At 51.3% G+C, this 24,637-nt stretch overlaps 3 protein-coding genes across 6 annotated transcripts in view; 1 reads left to right on the top strand and 2 right to left on the bottom strand.

The window, feature by feature from the left end:
- The window catches only part of OGDH (oxoglutarate dehydrogenase), a 481,925-nt gene that overhangs the window by 331,629 nt on the left and 125,659 nt on the right, over nucleotides 1-24,637 (top strand). The window lies entirely within an intron of this gene.
- DDX56 (DEAD-box helicase 56) lies at nucleotides 7,939-16,012 on the bottom strand. Its single transcript, NM_001134039.2, is given in 14 exon segments — nucleotides 7,939-8,214; nucleotides 8,556-8,632; nucleotides 10,228-10,333; nucleotides 11,013-11,102; nucleotides 11,240-11,313; nucleotides 11,917-12,011; nucleotides 12,123-12,236; nucleotides 12,868-12,987; nucleotides 13,607-13,851; nucleotides 14,462-14,552; nucleotides 14,678-14,859; nucleotides 15,005-15,165; nucleotides 15,698-15,859; nucleotides 15,953-16,012. Coding segments are annotated over 4 exon segments (558 nt in total). The 3' UTR covers nucleotides 7,939-8,214; nucleotides 8,556-8,632; nucleotides 10,228-10,333; nucleotides 11,013-11,102; nucleotides 11,240-11,313; nucleotides 11,917-12,011; nucleotides 12,123-12,236; nucleotides 12,868-12,987; nucleotides 13,607-13,851; nucleotides 14,462-14,552; nucleotides 14,678-14,684.
- Nucleotides 20,421-24,600, bottom strand: TMED4 (transmembrane p24 trafficking protein 4). 4 transcript variants are annotated; one of them, XM_054559259.2, is made up of 5 exons: nucleotides 24,578-24,600; nucleotides 23,832-23,932; nucleotides 23,560-23,685; nucleotides 23,204-23,350; nucleotides 20,421-21,737 (listed from the first exon to the last, which is right to left on the bottom strand). In XM_054559259.2, the coding sequence occupies exons 2-5, from the start codon at nucleotides 23,913-23,915 to the stop codon at nucleotides 21,588-21,590; spliced, it is 507 nt and encodes a 168-aa protein (XP_054415234.1). In that variant the 5' UTR covers nucleotides 23,916-23,932; nucleotides 24,578-24,600; the 3' UTR covers nucleotides 20,421-21,587. The 4 variants fall into 4 exon arrangements, with proteins under 4 accessions (XP_054415234.1, XP_002818035.1, XP_009241095.1 ...); XM_002817989.4 differs by lacking the exon at nucleotides 24,578-24,600 and adding an exon at nucleotides 24,155-24,412; XM_009242820.4 differs by lacking the exon at nucleotides 24,578-24,600 and adding an exon at nucleotides 24,325-24,345.

Raw genomic sequence — 24,637 nt, 5'->3', positions numbered from 1 at the left:
AAAAAATAAAATAATTAGCCGGGCATGCTGGCATGCCTGTAGTCCCAGCTATTCAGGAGGCTGAGGCAGGAGGATTGTTTGAGTCCTGGCAATGGAGGCTGCAGTGAGCTATAACCGTGCCACTGCACTCCAGCCTAGACAACAGGGTGAGACCCTATCTCAAAAATTTTTTTTAATAAAAAAAATTACTAGAACTAATAAATGAACTTGGCAAAATTATAGGATACAAAATCAATACACAAAAATCAGATGCATTTCCTTCCTTCCTTCCCTTCCTTCCTTTCTCTTTCTTTTTCTTTCTTTTCTCTTTTTTTCTTTCTTTCTTTCCTTTCTTTCTTTCTCTTTCTTTCTTTTCTTCTTTCTTTCTTCCTGTCTTTTTTCTTTTTGAGACAGGGTCTCACTTGTCACCCAGGCTGGAGTGCAGTGACACGATCATCGCTAACTGCAGTCTTGACCTCCCAGGCTCAAGCAGTTCTCCCACCGTAGCCTTCGGAGTAGCTAGGAGGGACTACAGGTGCTTATCACCATGCCTGGCTAATCTTCCCCCTCCCTCCTTCTCCTCCCCGCTTCCCCCCTCCCCTCCCCTCCCCTCTGCTCTCCTTTCCTTTCCTTTCCTTGACAGGGTCTTGATCTGTCGCTCAGGCTGGAGTGCAATGGCATGATCTCAGCTCACTGCAACTTCCGCCTCCCCAGTTCTAAGTGATTCTCTTGCCTCAGCCTCCTGAGTAACTAGGATTACAGGTGCGCCACCACGCCCGGCTAATTTTGTATTTTTAGTAGAGACAGGGTTTCACCATGTTGGCCAGGCTGGTCTCAAACTCCTGACCTCAGGTGATACACCCGCCTTAGCCTCCCAAAGTGCTGGGATTACAGGCGTGAGCCACTGCACCCAGCCCCTGGCTAATTTTTTTAATTTTTATTTTTAGAGATGGCATTTCACTGTGTTGCCCAGGCTGGTCTTGAACTCCTGGCCTCAAGTGATCCTCGCTCTTCAGCCTCCTGAATTGCTGGGATTATAAGTGAGGGCCACCACGCCTGACTTTAGCACCACTTATCTTGACACATGAAAAAGATAAACCATTCTGTTCCCACTGTTCCTGCCATCTGGTGGTCTCTTACTTGCAGTTGTATACACTCCTAACTGATGTACCTGTAATTCCCTGCCGTCCACCACCTGACTATTAGCACCCCTTCTCCTACTGTTGCCCCACAGCAGAGTCCTCAACCTCAACACTATGGACATTTTCAACCACAGAACTCTCCTGTGGGGGCTGCCTTGTACATTGTATGATTTTAACAGTATCCCTGGCCTCTTCCCACCTAATGCCAGTAGCATCCATTGCCCAGATATGATAACCTAAAATGTTTCTTGGCTGGGACAGTGGCTCACACCTGTAATCCCAGCACTTTGGGAGGCTGAGGCATGTGGATCACTTGAGGTTAGGAGTTCATGACCAGCCTGGCCAACATGGTGAAACCATATCTCCTAAAAATACAAAAATTAGCTGGGTGTGGTGGCACATGCCTGTAGTCCCAACTACTCGGGAGGCTGAGGCAGGAGAATCACTTGAACCCGGGAGGTGGATGGAGGTTGTAGTGAGCCAAGAACACACCACTGCACTCCAGCCTGGGCAACGGAGCAAGACTCTGTCTCAAAAAACAAACAAACAAAAACGACAATATTTCCATACTTTCCCAAAAGCCCCACTGGGGCAAATCTGGCCAAGAACCACCACCCTGCAGGAAGCCTATGCTAAGCCAACTAATCTGCTCCCTCCACCCAGCTCTGCTATAACCAAGCCAAGCCTGTCTCTCAGGCTTCTCTGGGCCTTCCCAACACCTGCCCATAGAATCTCCTTGGCAGTGAGGATTTCTACCACCACCCAGGCGTGAATGGTCTCTCCCTCCTCTGGCCATGATAGCAGGGGTTGGCTGTCTCCCTTGGCACTTGGCCTAACCATCACTGCATTCACGCATTTTGCTTCTGGAAGCTGAGGTCCCGGTTCCTGGGGCGGGGGCCATACCTCCTACACCAAGAATCCTTGCACCTATAGGGGTCCAATTTGTACATTTCAGTGATTGTATTAGATACTTGGCTTCAGGAATACACCTGCAGTCAGGACCCGTTGCTGTCAAAGCCATAGACTCAGGGCTGTGTGACCCTCCATCTCCCCACTGCTGGAACAGCCACAAGCAGTTCAGGAGCCTGGTCCCCCAGCCCACTGCTGAGAAGAAGGGCGTGTAGGTCCATGCAGAGGATGAGGCAGGCTGAATCTATAAATGTTCGGGAGGTCTCAAGTACTTCCTGAGGGCTCCCTGAAGGGGAGGATGAGCAGCTCTGCCCTGACTGTTGCTCCCAGCATCCCAGCTGCAGGTTCTGATGGAAGAGGGTCTTAGCCTGGGCAGGGCTAAGATGGTGAAGCCAGACCACTAGGGGTAGCCACCAGAAATGGAGATCACATGTCAAGGCTGAGGGGAGACAAGGTCTGGGGACTGGCCCTACATGCTTACTCTCCACTGTACAAGCATCAGTTGCTTCTCACATTCGTCCCAGCCCTGCAAGCTGATGGGCAGCCTTCATCCTGGACCCTTTGTCTTCTGTGGTGGTCCCCCTCGACACAGAACTGCATTTTCTAACCCTGAACCAACAAGTTGTACAGTGAGCTGTGGGGAACAAAAGGGGCCATGAGAGGGGCCTGAAGCAGAGTCTCCCAGATGGGAGCAGGCATGGGCCCCTGCCTACGCCTGATACCCCTGGCCTTGACAAACATGAGACCCGTGGAGGATGAGGATGAGGGCTTCCTGTCTGAGCCCTGAGTCATGGAGGTGACACAGAGGGAGGGTCCTGCCTGCTGCATGGGGGGCACAGAGTCCAGCTCCATGCGGTGCTATTCCTACCACATCCTTCCCTCTGCTTTTAACTGGAATTAGTCCTCAAGAGCCTCAGGCAGTAGAAAGGTTGTGAAAAGAGAATTACCTCCAGGGCATTAAGGATACTCTCAGGGAAAAGCTTTTAATGAACCACTGGACTCAGGAACACACGCATGTGCAACTTGGCATGGTCCTTGCCTCCGAAGAGCTCCCACACCAAGGTGGGGACAGGCCCCAGCAATTAGAGCTTCATGAGGTCAGAGCAGCATCAGACACACAGAGGAGGATGCCCAGCCCAGGCTGGCGCTCAGGAAGACTTCCTGGAGGAGGCCACGCATGGGTCAGAGAGGCCTCACAACCTACGGTTGCACATTTAGCAAATAAAAAGCAGGATGCCCAGGCATATTGGAATTTCAGAGAAACAGTGAATATCTGTTTTAGCATATGTCCCAAATATTGGACAGGACACGGTTATCCTGTAAAATTCCTCATTATTTGAAATTCCAATCTAGCTAGACATCTCCTACTTTACCTGGCCTCCCACGTCACCATGACTTTCGGATTAAGTGTTGGGCTCAGAGAAGGGATGTGACAGAGGAGTTTCATATCCAGGACTTGAACCTAGGTATCCCACCTCCAATTCCAGACTAGAGTCTGACAGACACAGCACCTCCCCTCTACCACTTAGCCAAGTGACATTGGGCTGGCTCGTCAATCTAAGCTTTTGCCAATCTGCAAAATAAATGTGTGTGGTGGATATTAAAGCCTTGCCTCTCAAATGTGGACTAGAGACCAGCACCTTTGGGCTCACCTGGGACGGAGGTGAGAACTCAAATGCAGAACCCCAGGCTGTGCCCTAGACGTATTCTCATGGAAGTATGGAGACACATCCCAGAAGGCAATGGTGGATTCAACAGGCATTGGGAGGTGCTAGCACAGAGCTGGGCTGCAACAGGCGTGCCAGGTGCCTGAGCCACTTCAGCCCCTACAGGAACCCTTGGAGGGGACATTTTACCCCCACTTACAGGTGAGAACCTACAGAAGGCCAAGAAAAGTGACATGCCTTCCCTGTACGAGACCATACAGTCAGAAAGTGGCCATCGTGGTCTGACCTGGCCACTGTGCCCACAGAGCACCTGGGACATTGAGGCGAGCCACAGCAGGATGCTGCGTGGTAGAGGCAGCCCTTGGGGTGTTCGTCTGAAGACCCCCTTGATGTGCCTTGTTCTTTAGCCCACTGGTGCCACAGATACCCTCGGTGCATTCTACGCCAAACCTACTGCATCTCAGCAGGTTTGCAGATAGGCTGGAGGGATAACAAGACACGATGCATTGAGTTCTGAAAACATTTCAGGATAAATAAACTAACTACTGTGCATTTGCCCAGTGTCATGCCTGGCACAGAGCAGGTCTACTTGGCCAAGGCACATTCCCCTCTGCAATGATGAACCACTCCTTCCCTTCCTTACCCTTGTAAACGTGGCTGTGAGGAATGGAAGAGCAGCAACTCACAGCCTGTTCCACAAGGCAGGAGTCTTACATAATGATGTTCCTGGGGAAAAGGATGACAGCTGACAGGGGCACCTTCCCTGCTCAAATTCAACTTTATCACCATTGCCTCTTGGGGCCCCTGCCCCTGAAGTCCAAAGTCTCACAACTAATTCCCCCAAAGCTGAGTCATTCATCCTTAGCAGATGCAGGCAGAGAATCCGCTGGGCTGGGAATGCACCCTGAGCCTTTTGTGCTCCAGGTCCAGAGGTTTCTGGGCACACCACTGTCCTCCCATCTGCTATCACCAGCTATATCATCACAATGCTGTTGGCTGGGTGTGGTGGCTCACGCCTGTAATCCCAGAACTTTGGGAGGCTGAGGCGGGTAGATCACCCAAGGTCAGGAGTTCATCCTGGCCAACATGGTGAAATCCCATCTCTACAAAAATACAAAAATTAGCCAGGCATGATGGGGGGTGCCTGTAATCCCAGCTACTCAGGAGGCTGAGGCGGGAGAATCGCTTGAACCCAGGAGGCGGAGGTTGTAGTGAGCCGAGATGGCGCCACTGCACTCTAGCCTGGGTGACAGAACAAGACTCCATGTCAAAAAAAAAAAAAAAAAAAAAAAGAAAAAGAAAAAGAATGCCCTTGTTTTCAAAAACCCTCCATCTTCTGTATCTTTTGAATTTTTAACATGTGACTATTACATTTTTTTAAAAAATCGAATTTTCAGCCCCCATTGCATATTTTGGTAACAACCCTCTGGTCTTTTCACCCTCAAATGTGCAGGGATCCCTCCCACCCCAGGGAATTTGCACATGCTGTCTCCCCTGCTAGGATTGCTGTTCCCTCCCACCCTTCCCACCTCAGCATAAACCTCGCTTTCTCAAGGAAGCCAGCATTCTCTCCAACTGGGTGAGGGCCCCTTATAGCCCTCCAGTACCCTGAACTCCCAACAACATGACTATTGAGCAGTCTGCATCGGCTGACCATCTCTGCTCCTTGCTTCATAGACTGTGCCTTGTCCATCCGATTCCAGACCCTAGCACAGTCCACACACCCAGGCACCCATTCACGTATAGGTGTGGGCAAAACTGTGCCAGCCCAGAGTGGAGAGGCCACTGCATTCTCCTGACCTTCCTGCTTGAGCCAGGGCGTCACCAGCCTGAAAACCATCCAAGCTTCTCTGCTGTTTAGTGAAGCCTTAGGCTTCCACGCAGCACGTGCCACACCCCTTTCCTCCCTTCCAGGCCCACACACCCTCTGTGCTGTTTGGCCCTGGACGGCCCTAGGTTCATTTGCCCATAGCACACACACCCTCATCCAAGGCCTGCCCCAGTCCTGATTTGCACGTTTGTGCAAAGGGCACAGGCTTTGGCCAGAGATTTAAGTCCAAGAGGCCAACACTGAGTGCCTGTTTGTTCACACGTAAATGGGCACATGGTACCTGCCTCCCACGTGGGGTGTTGAACGAGCCCTGTATACTTACTTTCTCTCTGTAGTCTCAGGACACGAAGATGGACCTTCCTGTTCTTTATTTTTTAAAGATAGAGTCTCACGGCCAGGCATGGTGGCTCACGCCTGTAATCCCAGCACTTTGGGAGGCCGAGGTGGGTGGATCACCTGAGGTCAGGAGTTCAAGACCAGCCTGACCAACATGGTGAAACTCTGTCTCTACTAAAAATACAAAAAACTTAGCCAGGAGTGGTGGCGTCCACCTGTAATCCCAGCTACTCAGGAGGTTGAGGCAGGGAGAATTGCTTGAACCTGGGAGGCAGAGGTTGCAGTGAGCTGAGATTGCACCACCGCACTCCAGCCTGGGCAATAAAGCGAGACTCTGTCTCAAAAAAAAAAAAAAAAAAAGAGAGAGAGAGAGAGAGGGTCTCGGTATGTTGCCCAGGATGGAGTGCAGTTGCGTGATCATACAGCCTCGAACTTCTGGGCTCAAACAATCCTCCCATTCTTTCCAATGCCCTGGCCCCAGAGCACCCACGTGGTGCCTAACCCCATAGCAAAAACCCCCGTGGTACCAGCTACTCCACCAGGGTGGACAGTCCAGAACCCAAATCCTGCAAAGAACCTAATTCACCAGGCAACTTCTAAGCCTCATCTTCCCCACCTAAAACATAGAAATAGCTTCCCCCAGGGATGCCGTTAGGAGGAAGGAATGTACACTTTGAACAAACAGCCACCATACCTTTACCCAAACTCCTCTGCTCCGGGCCCAGACCCTGCTGTCCCCAGGCAGGAATACAGCATAAGGCTGGCTCCATGTTCCTCTACCCCACCCCGCAAAGAAGGAAATCACTGGAGAAACCAATCTCCTCTCCATCAGGGTGGCTCTGGGATACAAACTCTTGGTAGGGTGTGCCTGGAAGTGACAGGGTCAGAGAGATAAACGTAGTGGAGACAGACTGTGCATCACTTTAGAACACAGCTTGGCCAAAACATCCAGAGCACTCACTGTCCCCAGGACCAGCCTCAGCACTCCATGAAGCCAAGTGGGAAGGCCAACCTAGGGCAAGGACCAGGCCTCAGCACTGCAGGCACTCTCTGCCCTGTCTCGTCTTCCAAGAGGTGGAAGTGATGCCCATTGATAGGGTCTGTGCAGTTGACAGATGTCTCCCAGCAGATGCTCAAATGGTTGCTCTTTATCTCCAGTTCCATTAACTCTTTTTCCTTCTGAATACTGCTAACCACCAAACTGCAAGAATATCGTCTGCAGCTCCTTAGCAGCTCTAGTTCACACCTGCCCAGAAAATACTACCGTCCTGCCCCCATCATACACACTGGCTTCATGGAAATCCTTGGGTGTTAACAGAAGAGGAGCAGGGATCATGGAAGCCCCAAATCTCGGGTCCTGCTAGCTTCAGTCCTACCATGACCAAAGGTCCAGACTCCCTCGTCTCTGTACAAGCTTTTGCCAAGCAAAAACTTGGTTCTTTCTAAAATACTCAGGCACTCTCCTAGTTTCTCCCCACTCTCCCGCTGCCCCAACCTCCTCATGCCCCCAGCCTGGCCTTGTGACGCCTGGTAAGCAGGTGACATGCAATCTAGAACCCCAAGCCAGCAGAGAAGCCCAGCCTTCAGGCTGAGAAGGCAGCTGGAGAGCTCAGGCCAGGGCACAAGGAACAGTACATGTGTGTGTATGTTACACCACCACTTATGCACATAACACACAGACACAGCTCACACATCAACAGTTGTTCCGAAAGGGACCAGCAGATAGCTGCCCTGGCTTCTCTAAGGAAGAGCAGGCAGCTTCCCCACAAATCTACATGTGCGTGTGCTCAGGGAGAGGAAGGCTGGCGGTCAGGAAGGCCCATCTCCCAGCCTGATCCCAGGCAGCAGGGCTGCAGGAGCTGGGCAGGAAGGCTCTGGGCCGGCCATAGCCACCTGCCAGCAAGGGAAGGCTTCTCTTCTCATGGCTGGGGCAGCTCTGCACAGCTGACCTCTGCTGGCCAAGTGAAGCACTACATGCAGCCGCAGAGCCAGGCGCAGCTGTCTTCCAGAAGTTTCCCGACTCCTGATGTTTTGGGGATTCGAATAGTCCTTTTCATATGCCGGAGGCACAAACTGGGGCAGCTAAAATTTTTATTCTGTTGTCAAGGGGCAAGATGCCAGGTTGGAAGTGCCAAGGAGCTAAAGGGCCCAGCACTGCCGGCCCCAGAATTGTCTGTTCAGGCTGTGCAGTAAGCACCAGAGCCTCGCCTGTCCACGAAGGGTGTAAGCCCGTGCTCCACAATGTGCTCAGCTCCAGAGAGGCTCAACAACCTCAGGAGGGCTTGGCTGTGGGTCTGAATTTCTTTCCTTTGTGCTTGAAGCTGCGCAGTGGGTTCTGGGACTTCGCTCTCTAAGGAGGCAAAGTCACAGGTTAGTTGGGGGAATCAGGCCGACAGACTATCCACCCACCCACCCACCCAACTGAGAAAGACACAAAGGGAGCCGTGCCAGCAACTGGCCAACACCAGAAGGTGCTGCAGATAAGGAAATGCGGAAAGGCAGCTGGGGAAAGAAAAGCAGGGCCTGCAGGCGGCTGCAAAAGTACCCCTATCCCACACCAGATTTTTGGGGCCCGGTTCTAGGGTGCCCTCTCTTCCCCTCCCTAGGGCAAGGCGCCTACACATTCTGGTGATGACAAACGAGCAGATGGGGAGGAGTCCTGCAGCTGTCCGCAGTCCCCAGGAGCCATACCTTGGCCTTCCTACAAGAGGAAGACAGCTTCTTCCGCTTCTTGTGAGGGCGCACCAGGCCACGGAGAGCAGGAGGAACTGGAAGAGATGCTTGCCTGAGCAGTGGGCTCACCGCTACTGCTCCCACCCCTGCCCTCCCACTGATTCTGCAGCAAATTCTCCAATTCTGACCGAACTGGCAGCCTATGACATACATCTATTCACTATCACATCTGCACAGGGCCAGGAGAATGTGAGCACCTTAGACTTCCACTATCTAAATCACTCTCCTATATTGTTTAGATTTGTTGCAATAAACATGTAACAAGAAAGAAAAAGACAGGCATCCTTAAAGAAAGAAAATGTAGCTGAAATAAAAGTCAACAGGTAGTTTCTTCACCTGTGGCCCATTACTACAGATCCAGGGGGCCCTGCATCCCAGCTGCACCTGATCTTGGCTCTGTCTTCACCTTACCCACCCCATGGACTCCCCCAGGCCAACCACACCTGGGCCCTCCCCTTCAAATGTCAAACATCCCACATCCTGACACCTTTCCACCTTCTCCTGGCCCTTCTAAACCTCCTGGCCACACCTTGGCAAGTGACTCTGCTATAGCAGCAGACTGGGTTCCTGAGGCCAAAGTTCCAGCCTTACCTTCTCCCTCCCTATCCACCCTCCCAACTCCCCTCCTCACATCTCAGGCCAGGACCTGGACTGGGGTCTCCTCTAGCTCACTGTCCCGTGGGAACCCGGCCCCCACTGCTCTCTCTCTGGCATTTTCATGTTCCCATCTCTTCTGGATCCTTCCTTTCCCAGTGCCCAGGCTTTTCCTGCCCTGGAACATTCCATCTCCACCCTTTGTCACATCCACAGCAGCAACATCACACCCGCTGGGTGGCTGCAGGTCCAGGCTGAGCAGACCCTGTGGCATTGGGAAGGGTCCTGTACTGGCTGCCCACAGCCTCCTCTCCACCACTCTCCTCCTTCAATCCATTTTAGGCATAAAAGTCACACCTACTCATTACCAAAAACACCTCCTATGAGACACTGAAAGAAGTCATTACCCAGAGCCTGCCAAAGATGAGGAGAGGTGCCCAGCTTTAATGGTCACATAAAGCTCTAGCCTGGGCTGCACCACAGAAACCAATCCCAGGGTCCTGACCTCATGCCTGCCAACCCCTGCATCCCTCGCACCACCACTGGCTCTTCTCTTGCTACCTTGTCTGTTTAGGCCTTACAGAGTCTGTCTCCCTGCTGACTGTTCTTACCCAGAGACTCCACAGATGCCTCTTCAGCAGCTGCTAATCTTGAGTCTTTTGCAGCACAGGTGGCTCTCTCTGCCTCCTACCCGTGACTCTCTCCCAAACCTGTTCACTCCCTTCGACCCATGGATGGCCATTTGGCCCAGCTCTGGAGACCACCTGGCCTGAAATGCTGGGTCTGCCACCCACCCTGCACTACCTCAATTTCCTCATCTCTACAATGGAGACAGCAACAGCTAACCCGTGGGACCAAGCAAACAAGTTTAGAAACACAGGGGTGTGCCTGTTTACATGCCCGCGTGCTGCCAGGATCTCCAGGTTCTATTCTGCCTGAGCATCCCGAGCACCAAGCACAGGGGCTGACCCAGCAGCGGAGAAATTGATGCCACTTCCCTAGCCTGCTGCCTCCTGCCCTGTCAGGCCACACTCACCCAGATAGTCAGGAACATGGCCCAGGTGGGGCTTCACCACTGCGGGGTGCAAAGGTAGGTCATGCCGCAGCAGCTGGAGGTCCCTAGGGTTGTCTTCAAAGTATGTCTGCCGGGGGAAGAGGGACAGCCACAGAGTGAGCATCTTTCTTGTGTGACTTCACAGACCTAGCTTTTCAAAGGATAACACAGTCATGTGTTTCAAAAGGCATGAGGCAGCTGCTTCTGCGCATTTCTCAGAACCTTCCGGGAGTGGATGTTTCCATTTTCCCTTCTCCATGACACGCATGGCAGTACTCTGCACGCCCTTTTGCTGGGCATCATCTTACAGACTGTTCCATATGGACACGCAACCAACCTCATTCCTTCCCACGTAACCTTCGGCTCTGGATGCACCTGAGTTTACCTAGCAAGCCCCCTATGATGGCCCCAGGCTGTTTCCATCTTTTGGTTCCATGATAATGCCATGGATGGATGAATGCAGGCACATGCTTGACTGTGCACGTTCACAAGTGTGACCAGGATTAAGTTCCAGAAGTGGAATTTTAGATGAAAGGACACATGAGCTCGTAATTCTGCTGGACAGTGTCCACCATAAGGTTGTGCCAATTTACCACCAAGCGGAGCAGACTGGCTTCCTTCCATGATTCTGGGTCCATTTCCTCCCCTTCTGTGCCAAAAGCCAGAAAACCGCCCAGTTCTCTGCTTCTCACCACTCGGAGCTCAGCCCGTCTCCAAAAAGGGCAGCCGTCTAAGATCTATCCCCTTCTCACCTCCCACCCCCTCACCTTAAGCTTCTCAGAGTGCAGAAGCTCCTCCTTGATCTCCTTCAATCTTGCCTCCCGAATGGCCTGCTTAGTCACTGAGCGCATGGCATCCTGGGGGTGGACACTGAAGGTCAAGACAGTGAGGCTGCCCCAAATCCTCCCTTCACACCTGGATGCTCAGCAACACGGTGCAATCCCTGGGCCACAGCCCCTCCCCTCTCATTCCCCTCCCCACCACAGCAGCTCACCCTGCAGCGATAGCGGAAGCCCTCGATCTCCTCCATCTGGAACTGGTAGGGGAGCAGAATGGGGCCCCTGTTCTCTGTGGAGAGGAAAGCAGTGAGGGTCGCACAGGCTGAGGCCTTAGGACAGGGTCTTCACTGGACACCTCCTGCACCTCCTCCTTGGGGGAAACCAGCAGGGGACCCACCACCTTCCTGGGATGCTGAACATGCAGCTTAGCTGTACCTGGGCCTCTTACAGTGATGACCCATCTGTCCCGTGTGTGGATGGGGGTGGCCTGTGTGGCCCCAAGCCCAAGAACCCGTCACCCACTCTCTTCTCCTCTCCCAAGGAGTACCCCATGGTATTCCTTGGGAGTCAAGGTACCCTGTGACGATGGCCACAGAGAGCAGTCTAGGACCACCCAGCACCCTGGGGTCAGGTGCTGTCCTGAGCTGTCACAGCAGCCTGTCAGGTCACTCAACGCTCATGAGGCAGACAGTAAACACAACTTTGGACAAACTACCTCAATTTGTTTATCTCTCGAGGGGGACAGTGCCTGCCACTCAGGGCAGAACAAAGATGGATGGTGGAAGTGGCCTGTCACACTATGTTGTGACCTCTGTCATCATTATCATGGAATTTTAAAGCATCATGGGAGAAGCCTGACCCTGGCCCAGGACCACAAGAGCCAGGCTCTTACCTCCACTAAGAAGCTCCTCAATCTTGCCTAAGTGGGACTGCTCCGTGGGCAGCACAAAGGTTAAGACTATGCCTGGGTTGTTAGCGCGTGCTGTCCTGCAAGGGGAGACAGTGCAACTTGCATCTCCAACCCGCAGGCTCTGTCCAGCACACCCCGAGTCCCTCAGCGTGCCCACCACGCAGATGCCTGGGCCATCACACTACTACCTGCCAGCTCGATGGATGTAGGCCTCAGGGGTTGGGGGAAGATCAAAGTTGAGCACAGCAGACACATGGTGGAAGTCTATGCCCCGGGCCACACCTGCCTCCAGATCAGAGGCCCTGCAGAGATAACTCAATGTCAGCTGGACCCTTCCTCTCCTCTGGGCACGTATTCACAAGCTGAATCAGCAAAACTTCCTCTAAACAATGCCTGTAGATCATAAGACCCTGACATACAGAGGACTCTTCAACAATGGAACCGTTCCAGGAGTCAGGGTTTCCTGGGGCAGCCTGGAGCTTTGACATGTAGACAAATCTTGGCCTGACCTCTGTTCTGGGACAACAGCAGAACTCATTGCCCTACCTGGTGATCTGAGAACCAACCCTGAGCTAGTCAAGCCTTCAGCTGGACAGAGACTGGAAAGTTGGGTGGTTCCTTTTCCCTTCAGAAATATGCTCACTGCAAGTCACAGCCATACCACCCATGCAGGATGGGCCATCTCCCCTTCAGGGCTCTGCATGCCAACAACCCCGGCAGTTTTGCCCTTCGTGGTGCATGTGCAGTGTGCACCATCCACTCCCTTCTCTATATCCAGGCAGCTGAGCAAGAACCTGTGAGGCTCTCTGGGCTACACTACGAGCCAGGCCTGGAAGGTTTGGCTCCCTGCTCTGTGCACTCTGGTTTTAGTCTTCCAAAAAGTTAAAACACAGGCATTTCTGGGGAGGGATGGAAAAAGAGGCATGGACTCACTTGTCCCCTTTGGGCCCTCGGCCCCGACGCTTGCCCTTGACCGGGGCCCCCAGGACTTCAGCATCAGTTGCTATGACACAGTCGTAGAAGCCTTGGTTGAACTGTGAGATGATGTGGCACCTGCAGCCAAGAGCGGACAGAGAATCAGCTCGGCAGAGCAAGCTCAAGGCCCCACTGTCATCCCTAGTATCACAGTAACCATCACCCTTTCCTTTCTCCTCTTCTTAATCTCTTTCCCTACTTAATCATTGTGCCTCAGTTTCCTCAGCTGGAAATAAAATAATTATAGGGCTTTGTTTTGTTTTTTTGAGACAGAGTTTCTTGTTGCCCAGGCTGGAGTGCAATGGCACGATCTCGGCTCACTGCAACCTCCACCTCCCGGGTTCAAGCAATTCTCCTGTCTCAGCTTCCTGAGTAGCTGGGATTACAGGCGCCTGCCACCATGTCCGGCTAATTTTTGTATTTTTAGTAGAGACGGGGTTTCACCTGCTGGCCAGGCTGGTCTTGAACTCCCGACCTCAGGCGATCTGCCCACCTCGGCCTCCCAAAGTGCTGGGATTACAGCAGGCATAAGCCACGGCGCCCGGCCATGATAGGTATTTTGGAGTTGGGAGAAGTCATTATCAGTCACATCTAGAACCTGGCCCCTACTAAGTGCTTAAGAAACAGAACATTAACTGGGTCCCCTTTCCATCTCTATCTTCAACTTATTTCAACCAAGATGTTGGCTGTGGCAGACCTGGAGCGCAGTGGAAGCTCTCCATTGAGCACACAGGTGGGGATGCTGAACTGCTCCAGGAACAGGCGTAGCCGGTAACTCCGCTCTAGAGTGTTGACAAAGAGCAAAGACTTGCCCCGAATCAATGACAGCTTGAGCAGGGCATACAGCAGGAGGAATTTGTCTTCCTCAGTCTCACAGACCACCTGAAACTGCTGTAACTGGTCTGGCCCAGGCAGCTGGGACTCCTGTAACTTAAGGGTAACCTGGGGAGAAAACAGGCCTGTGGTCAGAAAGGAAAAGAACACAGAGATGGTATGGCCACTTACTCACCAACCAAAGCATCAACATTTTAGTGCAGGGCAGAGATGCATTTAAGGATTCCTGGCACCCTAAGTCTCCTCCAGTTTTGTAACCTAAAACCCCAAAATGCCCTTATTGTTGTGGTATATAGAGTATACCACATAAACCATATATAAAATACTTCCAAGCACAGAACAAAGAGAAACACATCAAAAAAGGACTACATCGAGGAGGGAAGGCCTACAGCAACAGGCCTTCTGAAAGGTAAACTTTACTTAAGATGAGAACCTTGGCCTTAGAATTTTGGCTCTGCTGCTCAAAGCTGCCCCTTAGGGGAGGTCCTTGCTCAGGATTTTAGGCAAAGCATGGCCTGAAACGGGAGACATCCCTTGTGGACACTTGGAAATATATACTGATTTTAGACCACTAACTTTTACTGCCTCAGGACCAGGGATGAGACACTAAGTGACAACTGTCCCACCCAAAACACCAAAGGCTCCCCTAAGAAGGAGCATCAAGATCTTTGAGTGCCCCCATGCCTGCAGCTCCAGACACTTCCATGGTGCCTCTTACCGGGTTATGTAATACCAGCTCCTTGAGTGCTTGTACGTCCTCGTTAAAAGTAGCCGACATGAGAAAAGCCTGGTAAATCCGGGGCAAGTGACTGAAATGAAAGAGTCCAGTCAGATTCCAGCTCCAAGGGCCGCTAATTGCAGTAACTGGCTTCCAGCCACCCCGCTCTCGTCCCAACTCCTCCTCACAGATGTTTCCACTAGGAATCACACCCACCTCTGCCTTACCAGAGGAGACTCTTGAGCTCTTCTTCAAAGCCAAAGGAAAAAAGAAGATCAGCTTCGTCCACCACCAAAAGCTCCAGGGAGTCACGAAGTTTCAGGCTGTCTTGCTGCAAGTGGCTTAATATGCGAGATGGGGTCCCCACTACCACATCTGGCTTCTCCATCAGCACAGCTCTGCAGGTGGGCAAGACATCAGTATCAGGGAGAATGTAGCAGCTGGGATCTCACTCTAGACTTGCTCTCTTTTTTGCCACACACAAACCCAACCCCACAACACTGTGTAGCTTCATTCAGGTACAGCTTTGCTGCTTTTACCCACCTCTGAGAGGCTGAGTCTTCAGCAGCTGAGACATTGGCCACTCGGACATCCCGAGCACAGTAGGTAGCCAGCTGCTGAATCATGGACTGTGCCTGCCGTGCCAGCTCCTTGGTAGGAACAAGAACAAGGCCTCTCACTGCCTGTTCTACCACCGGACCTGTCTGTAAGAATATGAATTAAAGACTTTAGCCAGCAGTGCACATCACTGTGTCCACGTGTCTCTACCCCTTCCAGCCTACCCGACCCATCTGCTACAACACTACTCAGCAGTACTTTGATCATCTATCACTCTGCCCGCCTCAGAATGCAGAGTGGAGAGTTCTTTCCCTAGGCACTGACCCTCAAAAAGAATAATGTACTCTGATGTTTATGAAGCTACTTTAAATGTACTAGTTATGAAGCTAAATTCTCACAATAATTCTATAAGTAGAAAAGAGAGATGTGCTCCCTTTTTATGTAAGAAAGAAAACAAAGTGCTTTGTCGAAGATGACGCAAAGGTTGGTGGTAGCAAGGCCAGACAAGGATCCAGGTAACCTGAACTCCAGCCCAGAGTGTTTGCCACAACAGCACCAGGTTCTCAGGCCGGCCTGCACGGGTACAGGGCCAAGAGAAAACCTCAGACAAACGGGAACCGCCCTTCCCAGGCTTTTGGAGTTTGCCTCCTTCCTCCCCTCAGCTCTCTCGTTACCCACCGCCTTCCTATGGAGCAACAGCTGCAGCATCGGAATAGCATAAGCGGCCGTCTTCCCGGAGCCCGTGCGGGCCCGAGCCAGGAGATCCTTCCCTTCTAGGGCCAGTGGGATGGCCTTTTCCTGGATCAGCGTAGGTCGCGACCAGCCCAGATCGGTGACAGCCTAGGAGAGACCAGGAGTGCGGTTCAAGCGGCGTGAAAAGTGATGGCGCGCCCCGCGGAGCCCGTAAGCCGGCCCCCCAGCCCTCGCGTGTACCTGAAGGAGCCGGGGATCAAGGCCCATGTGTTCGAAGCCCAGTGCTTCAGAGTCCTCCATGGCACTGCTCAGTAGCGCAGCACGCACGCGCTGCAGGAAAAACGCCACGGACGCGAGCGGGAGCAAAGCAACAACCAATCGGCTTCGGAGACGAAGTCACTTCCCGGAAGTGCTGGCGCCTAGGCTTCCGGTGCTCGGACGGAGCTCTGCGACTGCGCAGTCCCAGGGACGGGGATCTAGTAGGAGGCGGTGGAGCGGCCGTGCTGGGGTCGACGGGGTACTTTGGACTACAGAGCCGCTCCACTGGCTCTTCCGGCGTTCCCGGACAGCGCTGACGCACCTGATTCTCGCGACCTGCAGGAGAAGCCTCGGCCGGGGCCGAGGGCCGAGGTCGTGATGGGCATGACAGTCTCTCTGCTTGGTTAGGGTTAGTGTCCCGCCGGGCACATCACCCTATGATGGAGCCACTGAGATAGACTGGGCTGAGGGGAACCGGTTGGAATAATGAGCCATGGCAGCAACTGCCTGAGAGAGAGGACCGGCGGGTTGCTGTAGGGCTCCCTAACCGGGCTGCCTGTCAGTCACCTGCACAGCTTGGTTTCTGTTCTTTGTGTCCCAAGTCTGACCCGGGTCACCAGTTAAGACCCGTGTCAGACTTCTGACCTACAGACTTGCGTCGTTTTAAGCCACTAAATTTGTGGTAATTTGTTACAGTAGCAATAGGAAACTAATACAGGTGAGGACTAAGAATCCTAATCACAAATCTTTTTTTTTTTTGAGACATGGTCTGACTGTCACCCAGGCTGGCGCGATCTCAGGCTCAACTGGTCCTCCCACCTCAGTCTCCTGGAAAGTTAAGAATACCCGGACGCACCACCACGTCCAGTTAGCGTGTATGTATGTATGTACGTACGTGTGTGTGTGTGTGTGTGTGTATGTGTATATATGTATCTCCTCCTCCTCTCCCCCTCTCCCCTCCCCCTCTTTTCTTTCTAGATGGGGTTTCGACACGTTGCCCAGGACGGTTTTGAACTCCTGGGGCCAAGCGATCTGCCTTCCTCGGCCTCCCAAAGTGCTGGGATTACAGGCCCGAACCACTGCTCCTGGCCCATAAGTCTTTCAGTGTAGAAGAGGGAAGCAGAAGAGGTCAAAGTGGTGCCATGTGAGAGCTCAACCCACCCTTGCTGGAGGAAGGAAGCCAGAGCCAATCTGGAAGAGGCAAGGAAACAGACCTTTGTGATTACATTAGGCCCATCCAGATGATCCAGGATCATCTATTTTACAGTCATCTGATTAGCAATTTCTCTTTTGTCATGTTAGGTAACATATTCACGTGTTTCAGAGTGGTAGGCCATTATTCTGCCTACCATACCACCCAACACAAATCTACATTAAGACTATATCTGATAGTTGCACAGGAATCTATGTCAACAAGCTTCCAGGATGATCCTGTGCATCCTATCTGATGCAGCCCAGCATCTGAGTACCAGAGACTAGCATCTGGCTGTTAGGTTAGGAGAGATCAGCTCATGCACCAACAGGTAGTCATGCTGGGACCAAATGATGAAGATAGGTGCAACTAGTCCCAGTGAGAGCTGGGGAATTGGGCTGGGATAATAGAGGATGTTAAGAATGGAGTGTCCCCTCAACCCCAGAACTTTTTTTTCTTTTTTTGTGGTAAGGAGGGAGAAGGCTGTTTGGTAAGGATGTTGTAAACTCTGAGAAAGCAGGAATTTCAAAAGAGTCAAGGGTAGTATTGGGGGAAAAATCACCAGAATTTTTGTGTGTACACCCTAACTACTGTTTTGTTTTTGTTTTTTAGAAGGAGTCTCACTCTGTCACCCAGGCTGGAGTACAGTGGCGTGATCTCAGCTCACTGCAAGCTCCACCTCCCGGGTTCACGCCATTCTCTTGCCTCAGCCTCCCGAGTAGCTGGGACTACAGGCACCTGCCACCACACCCGGCTAATTTTTTGTATTTTTAGTAGAGACGGGGTTTCACAATGTTAGCCAGGATGGTCTCGATCTCCTGACCTTGTGATCTGCCCACCTCGGCCTCCCAAAGTGCTGGGATTACAGGCGTGAGCCACCGCGTCCGGCCCCTAACTGCTGTTTTTTAAAAAACTTTTTAGGTCACAACCTATCTGCAAATATGACACACCAGTATGGAAATCCTTATTCTTCTCACAGCCACCAGCTATTGGCCCATCCACTGACCATCCCAATTCCACCTGCCTTATCAGTGGAAAGGTGAAATGTATGTCCACTTTTTCCTCACACCATTCCCCTTTCTATCAAAAACTACCAAGAGAAACCCAGGACCTACCAAAATAGTTAAGATGTGCTCCACTGTGTCTACTGCCAGCCAAACCTGTTGAAGGCCAGCTCAACCCTAATCTGTGCCTTCCTGTCTTCTCACAAATGTAGCCTGATTTGCCGGCTAGATTTCTAGTAACAGCCACAGAGCAGAAATGTGTCCCTTCCCAATATGTCACATAATCCCCAAGAGCCTCAGGCCAGAAGTCTACAACATGTAACTAGTTCAAAGGACATGATTTTTCTCTGCATTAATTCTAACATGAGGAATACTGAAAACTCTTTTAAACATCTGAAGAATTTCAGCAATTCACAATTCACCTTACTGGACTGTTACACTGTCATCCAGATTTAGAAATAGGAGGATATAAAACTATTAAATGGAAAAGCCTAGAGAACTAAATTGCTTTTTTTTTTTTTTTTTTTTTTTTTCTGAGACAGAGTCTCACTCTGTCCCCCAGGCTGGAGTGCAGTGGCTCGAGTTCTGCTCACTGCAACCTCCTCCCAGGTTCAAGTGATTCTCCTGCCTCAGCTTCCTGAATAGCTGGGATTACAGGCACACACTACCATGCCTGGCTAATTTTTATACTTTTAGTAGAGACGGGTTTTCACCATGTTGGCCAGCCTGGTCTCAAACTGCTGACCTCAGGCGATCCCCTTGCCTTGGCCTCCCAAAGTGCTGGGATTATAGGCGTGAGCCACCCCACCTGGCCCTAAATTGTGTTTTGTTTTTTTTTTTTCCCAGATGGGATCGCTCTGTTGCCCAGACTGGAGTGCAGTGGTGCGATCATGGCTCACTGCAGCCTTGACCTCCCAGACTCAAGTGATCTTTCCACCTCAGCCTCTCAAGTAGCTGGGACTATAGGCATGTGCCACCAGCTAAATTTTTTGTATTTTTTGCAGAGACAAGATTTCGCCGTGTTGCCCAGGCTGGTCTCAAACTCCTGGGCTATAGGGATCCACCCATCTTGGCTTCCCAAAGTGCTAGGATTACAGGCGTGAGCCACCGTACCCAGCCCACATGTATTTTTAAGAGTAAAAATAGCCAGGCACAGTGGGGTATACCTGTAGTACCAGCTACTTGGGAAGGTAAGGTAGGAAGATCACTTGAACCTGGGAGCTCAAGGTTGCTTTGAGCTGTGATGGCACCACTGCACTCCAGCCTTGGGGACAGAGCAAGACCCCATCACCTGTGCCCGGCCAGCTCACACCTGTAATCCCAGCACTTTGGGAGGCAAGACGGGTCACCTGAAGTCAGAAGTTCAAGACCAGCCTGGTCAACATGGTGAAACCCTGTCTACTAAAAATACAAAAATTAGCTGGGCATGGTGGCGGGCGCCTATAATCCCAGCTACTTGGGAGTCTGAGGCAGGAGAATCTCTTGAACTCAGGAGGTGGAGGTTAAAGTGAGCCAAGATTGCACCACTGCACTCCAGCCTGGGCGATAGAGTGAGACTCCATCTCAAAAATAAATAAATGAATAAGATAAAATAAAAATACAAAAATTAGCTGGGTGTAGTGGTGGGTGTCTGTAATCCCAGCTACTCAGGTAGCTGAGGCAGAACTGCTTGAACCCGGGAGGCAGAGGTTGCAGTGAGCCAAGATCACGACACTACACTCCAGCCTGGGCGACAGAGCAAGACTGTCTCAAAAAATAAATAAATAAAAATAAAAATATATATATATATAAATAGGTACATATATGGTATAGGACATAAGAAATAACAAAAGGAGAAGAATTTAGTTCTGTAGGTCAGATAATTTAATAAATATTTCAAATAAATATATAATAAAAACAAATAAAATGTCAAAAATGGGGAACTAATGGTATTAAGTTTTATATAGAAGGGCATGAGGGAAGTCTATTAAAATTTGTTCAAATTTATGATTGAGAGGGCTAAGAAGGTACTTAATTTCCTCAGATGATACTTTGCGAACATGTGGTCTATTTGGTTGACCTTTGCAAATAGTTGAACAACCACACCGTGTATTCCCATACCCGCTAGACTGCCTGTCCAGGCCAAGCCTTAGTACCACGAGTCCACAGTGAAGTCCACTCCAGGTCATCTCCATAGGTAGCCCAGGCACCTTTCCTCTTTTCCTTTAGGTGCCTCCCCTCTGCCCACAACCTCTTATTTCATTTCAAACACAGCTATTACAACATGTTTTATTTCACTGGAAAATTCTGTAAAGAACCAAATCTGGTTCCCTTGAAGAAAACATTTAGCACAGCTTAAATAAAAGTTGAGAAGGAGGGTAAGAGTGTATTGCCCCATGCTAGCTCTGTTGCTACCTTACCTCTGACTCTAAGGCCCTGTGGGATGAAAAGCAGGTATCCAAAAGAACTCTGCTTGGCCCTCTGATACGGCCTTGAGGTCAGCCCCGGTGCCTGCTTTCTGGCCCACAGACCGCTGAAATCCTAGGAGCTGCCATGGGAGTTACCAAAAATATGTGAATAAACTGAATGCAGAGGCTGAGGCAGGTGGATCAACTGAGGTCAGGAGTCTAAGACCAGCCTGGCCAACATGGTAAAACCCCATCTCTACTAAAAATACAAAAATTAGCTGAGCATGGTGGCGGGCACCTGTAATCCCAGCTACTCAGGAGACTGAGGCAGGAGAATCATTTGAACCCGGGACGCAGAGGTTGCCAGTGAGCTGAGATCACGCCATTGCACTCCAGCCTGGGCGACAAGAGCAAAACTCAAAAAAAAAAAAAAAAAAAAACCCGAAAAACAAAACCCAGAATGCAGAAACTGCATTGGTGTTTTGAGCTAGTTACAGGCAGTAACACTTCTACTAGGAAGGAAAATATATAATTTATCCAAAAATAGTTCTAAGATATAGAAAAACATTTCAATCCTCTAGGGCCAAGACCTGCCCCTTATTTACATTCACAAAGCCATTGAGTGAACCCAGAACTGACCAGCAGACAGTGAGGCAGGGCCTGCTCTGCGGCACATGCCAGTCACCTACTGCGTAAGTGGACAAAGAGAGAGCAGAAGGTAATGGAGAGAGTTTTCATTTGCTTATTTAGTGAAAAACAGAGGACAATCACTTGAGGCAAAAGAAACAGGACTGAGTCCTGGGTTAGTTCTGATTCCTCACAAGCCCTAAGACAGATTTTGAAAGATTGGACTAATGTCATGTGTCCTTAAGAACCAGGGTCAGCAAGTGGCTGATCTGAATGGTTTGTGGCCATGGAACCAATGTGACTTATTCTCTTTCATTTTTTTCCCTAAAAATCCAGGTGGATAAAGGACTGTGTGGGGAAAGTACCAAATAAATGAGGTAAAAAGGAAGGTTAATACAAAGAGGGCACTACACCAGCTTCTTGGCCTCAAAGAAGCTCTTGAGGTGACGCATCTGCCAAATGCCAGTGAGGATGAGGATGACAGTCTGAGCAATGGACCACCATAGGACCCTCTGGTTGGTGCTCTCGCTCGTCAGTCGGAAGCGCTCTTCACGATACTGTGTGGGGCAACACAGGGTTAAGTGAGCAGGAGAAACAGTCTGGCTGTTGTGAGGTCCCTCCCTGCGTGTAACTACTCAACTCCAGGACCAAACTCCTTTTGGAATACTATCTGTGACTCCATTAGGAGTGCTATGGTCTCCCCACTGAGGCTGCCCCAAGAAAGGGACAGGCTGTCCCTCCACAAGCATCTCTGTTGGGACTGAAATCATGATCCTACCATTTCCAACAAGATTCCAAGAAAAACAGGTAGGCAATGGCTATTACTAGATTGTGAACTGTCCTTTCTTCACTTTATTTTATAGAGCTTAAAAATGACTACTGAAAGCAAAATGTGGCACATGCATACAATGGAATATTAGCCTTAAGGAAAGAAATTCTGACACGTGCTATAACATGGATGAACTGTGAGAACATTATACTCAGTGAAATAAGCCAGTCACAAAAGGACAAATACTGAATGATTTTGCTTATATGAGGTAGGGTAGTCAGGATCATAGAGACAGAAAGTAGAATGGTGGGTGTCAGGAGAAAAGGAAACGGGAAGTTATTGTTTATAATAAGTACAGATTTGCTGGGTGTAGTGGCTCACGCCTGTAATCCCAACACTTTGGGAGGCTGCAGCAGTGGATTGCCTGAGGTCAGGAGTTCAAGACCAGCCTGGCCAACATGGTGAAACCCAGTCTCTGCTAAAAACACAAAAATGAGCCAGGCATGGTGGCACTTGCCTGTAATCCCAGCTACTCGGGAGGCTGAGGCAGGAGAATTGCTTGAACCTGGGAGGCGGAGGGTGCAGTGAGCCGAGACCGCACCACTGCGCTCCAGCCTGGGCAACAGAGCGAGACTCCATCTCAAAAACAAAACAAAATAAGTACAGATTTTTAGTTTGAAAAGATGAAAAAGTTCTGGAGCTGGATGATGGTGTTGGTAGCACAACATTATGAATGCACTTAATACCACTGAACTATATACTTAGACAGTTAAAATGGCACATTTGGTGTTATATTTTACCACAATAAAAAGTTTTGATAAAAAAGCAAAACAGGCAGGGCACGGTGGCTCACACCTGTAATCCCAGCACTTTGGGAGGCTGAGGCAGGTGGATCACTTGATGTCAGGAGTTCGAGACTAGCCTGACCAACATGGAGAAACCCCGTCTCTACTAAAAGTACAAAATTAGCCGGGCATGGTGGCGCATGCCTGTAATCCCAGCTACTCAGGAGGCTGAGGCAGGAGAATCGCTTGAACCTGGGGAGGCGGAGGTTGCAGTGAGCCAAGATCATGGCATTGCACTCCAGCCTGGGCAACAAGAGTGAAACTCCGTCTCAAAAACAAACAAACTACCTATCTAAACCAATGCCTCTTCCATTCTCTGCAGAGCTGATCTCCCAAGCAGAAACTTGAGTAGGTATAGTGGGTATAAAGGTCAACTGCCCTCTCCAATTACAAGGAGATATGCACTTACCCTTTGGTAATCCTGCTCCTTCTGAATCTGTTCCACCTGATCAAGCAACTGGCGGGCGCGGAGCTGTAGCTCCGTCAGCTTATCTTTTGCAGCAATCTCAGGGTAGTTGTTGGCATGCTCCCCAACCTGGATGTCGAGATGCACACGCTACAAGGAAACATGGAATGTATGAGTGGTGGGGCCTCCAGTTGTCTGTTTCAGGGTATGGAACCCACTATTGTCCCTGGCTGTGGAGCAGAAGGCAACATCTGTCTCCCCAATTCTGACTGTGCTACAAAGTTTCACAATGATGATAAATCAAAATTTGGAAACAAGTGAGAGATTCTAAGCTGAAGCCAAAGAGAAAATCCTCTTACCAGTTTGCCGCCAGCGAAGAGAGCCATCCTGGTAGAGTTGGAGTGTAGACAGATTTGATGGTCACCGGGCGTGTGGGAGGTGAACGTGAAGCGGCCCTCCGAGCCGTACTGCCGGGACAGCACCACCTGCAACATGTGAGTGAAGGCCCCACCTTTATACCGCAGCCTCTCCAAGTGCAAGCTCCTGTCCCTTAAGGCCTCCTCCAGGCAGTGCTTTACACCCCACGGGAACTCCACTGAAGAACGGCTGCGTGGGCCAACGCCAGCCTTACCTTGCCGTCGGGGTCCTTCACTTCCACGTGCATGCCCAGGCCAGGGGTCGAGGGCAGAAAGACCTCCTTCTGCTTATCCCACATCTGGGTACGATAGTTGCCTGCGGGGCAGACACATAGTCACGACCGGCCCTAGTGGGCCGCCTCTCCGCCCAGCCCCCTCCGACGTGCGGCCCGGAGCTCTAGGCAGGGGGCCTGGCGTCCTCGGGGCACCCTCAGGCTAGGTATTGGGGGGCCAGCGACCCGGCTGGGCTCGGGAGAAGGGAGCGCCGCCGAGGGCTGAGCTGGGTACAAAGGGCCTCCCCACCCTCAGCCCGCCTGACCGATGACCATGGTCTCGTCGGGGATTTCCTCGATGAAACACCGCTTCTCGGTCTCGCCGATGTGGAAGTAGAGCCCCCAGGCGCCTGTGGCGCACAGCGCGAGAAGCAGCAGTGCCTGCCGCCCCATCGCCCGCAAAGGCCCAGCCCCGACACCTGCCATCGCGCCTCACCCCCTAAGCGCCTGCGCACATTTGCGCATCGCTCTGCGCCTGCGCGCCACCCTAGCGACCCTGAGAGTTAGGGGAAGAGGACGCCTGCGCAGTGATATGCACTCGCCGTCTCCTGCAACCCCATCCGTACCGAACACTGCCGAGCCCCGCCCCCTCACACAGCCCGGCGCCCGCCTACCCCCGCAACGAGGGTAGAGGGCGCATGCGCAATGACATTCGCCCTTAATTTCTTTCCCCTTACACCACAGCTTACCTCCGGCATCTCGCAGGGGAGGCGCGCCTGCACAGTCACGCCTGCGCAGTCACGCCCGCC

The sequence above is a fragment of the Pongo abelii genome, chromosome 6 (assembly GCF_028885655.2).
Source record: "Pongo abelii isolate AG06213 chromosome 6, NHGRI_mPonAbe1-v2.0_pri, whole genome shotgun sequence".
NCBI lineage: Eukaryota > Metazoa > Chordata > Mammalia > Primates > Hominidae > Pongo > Pongo abelii.
The sequence above is the reverse complement of the archived record's forward strand: the minus strand, read 5'-3'. Positions and strand labels throughout refer to the sequence as shown.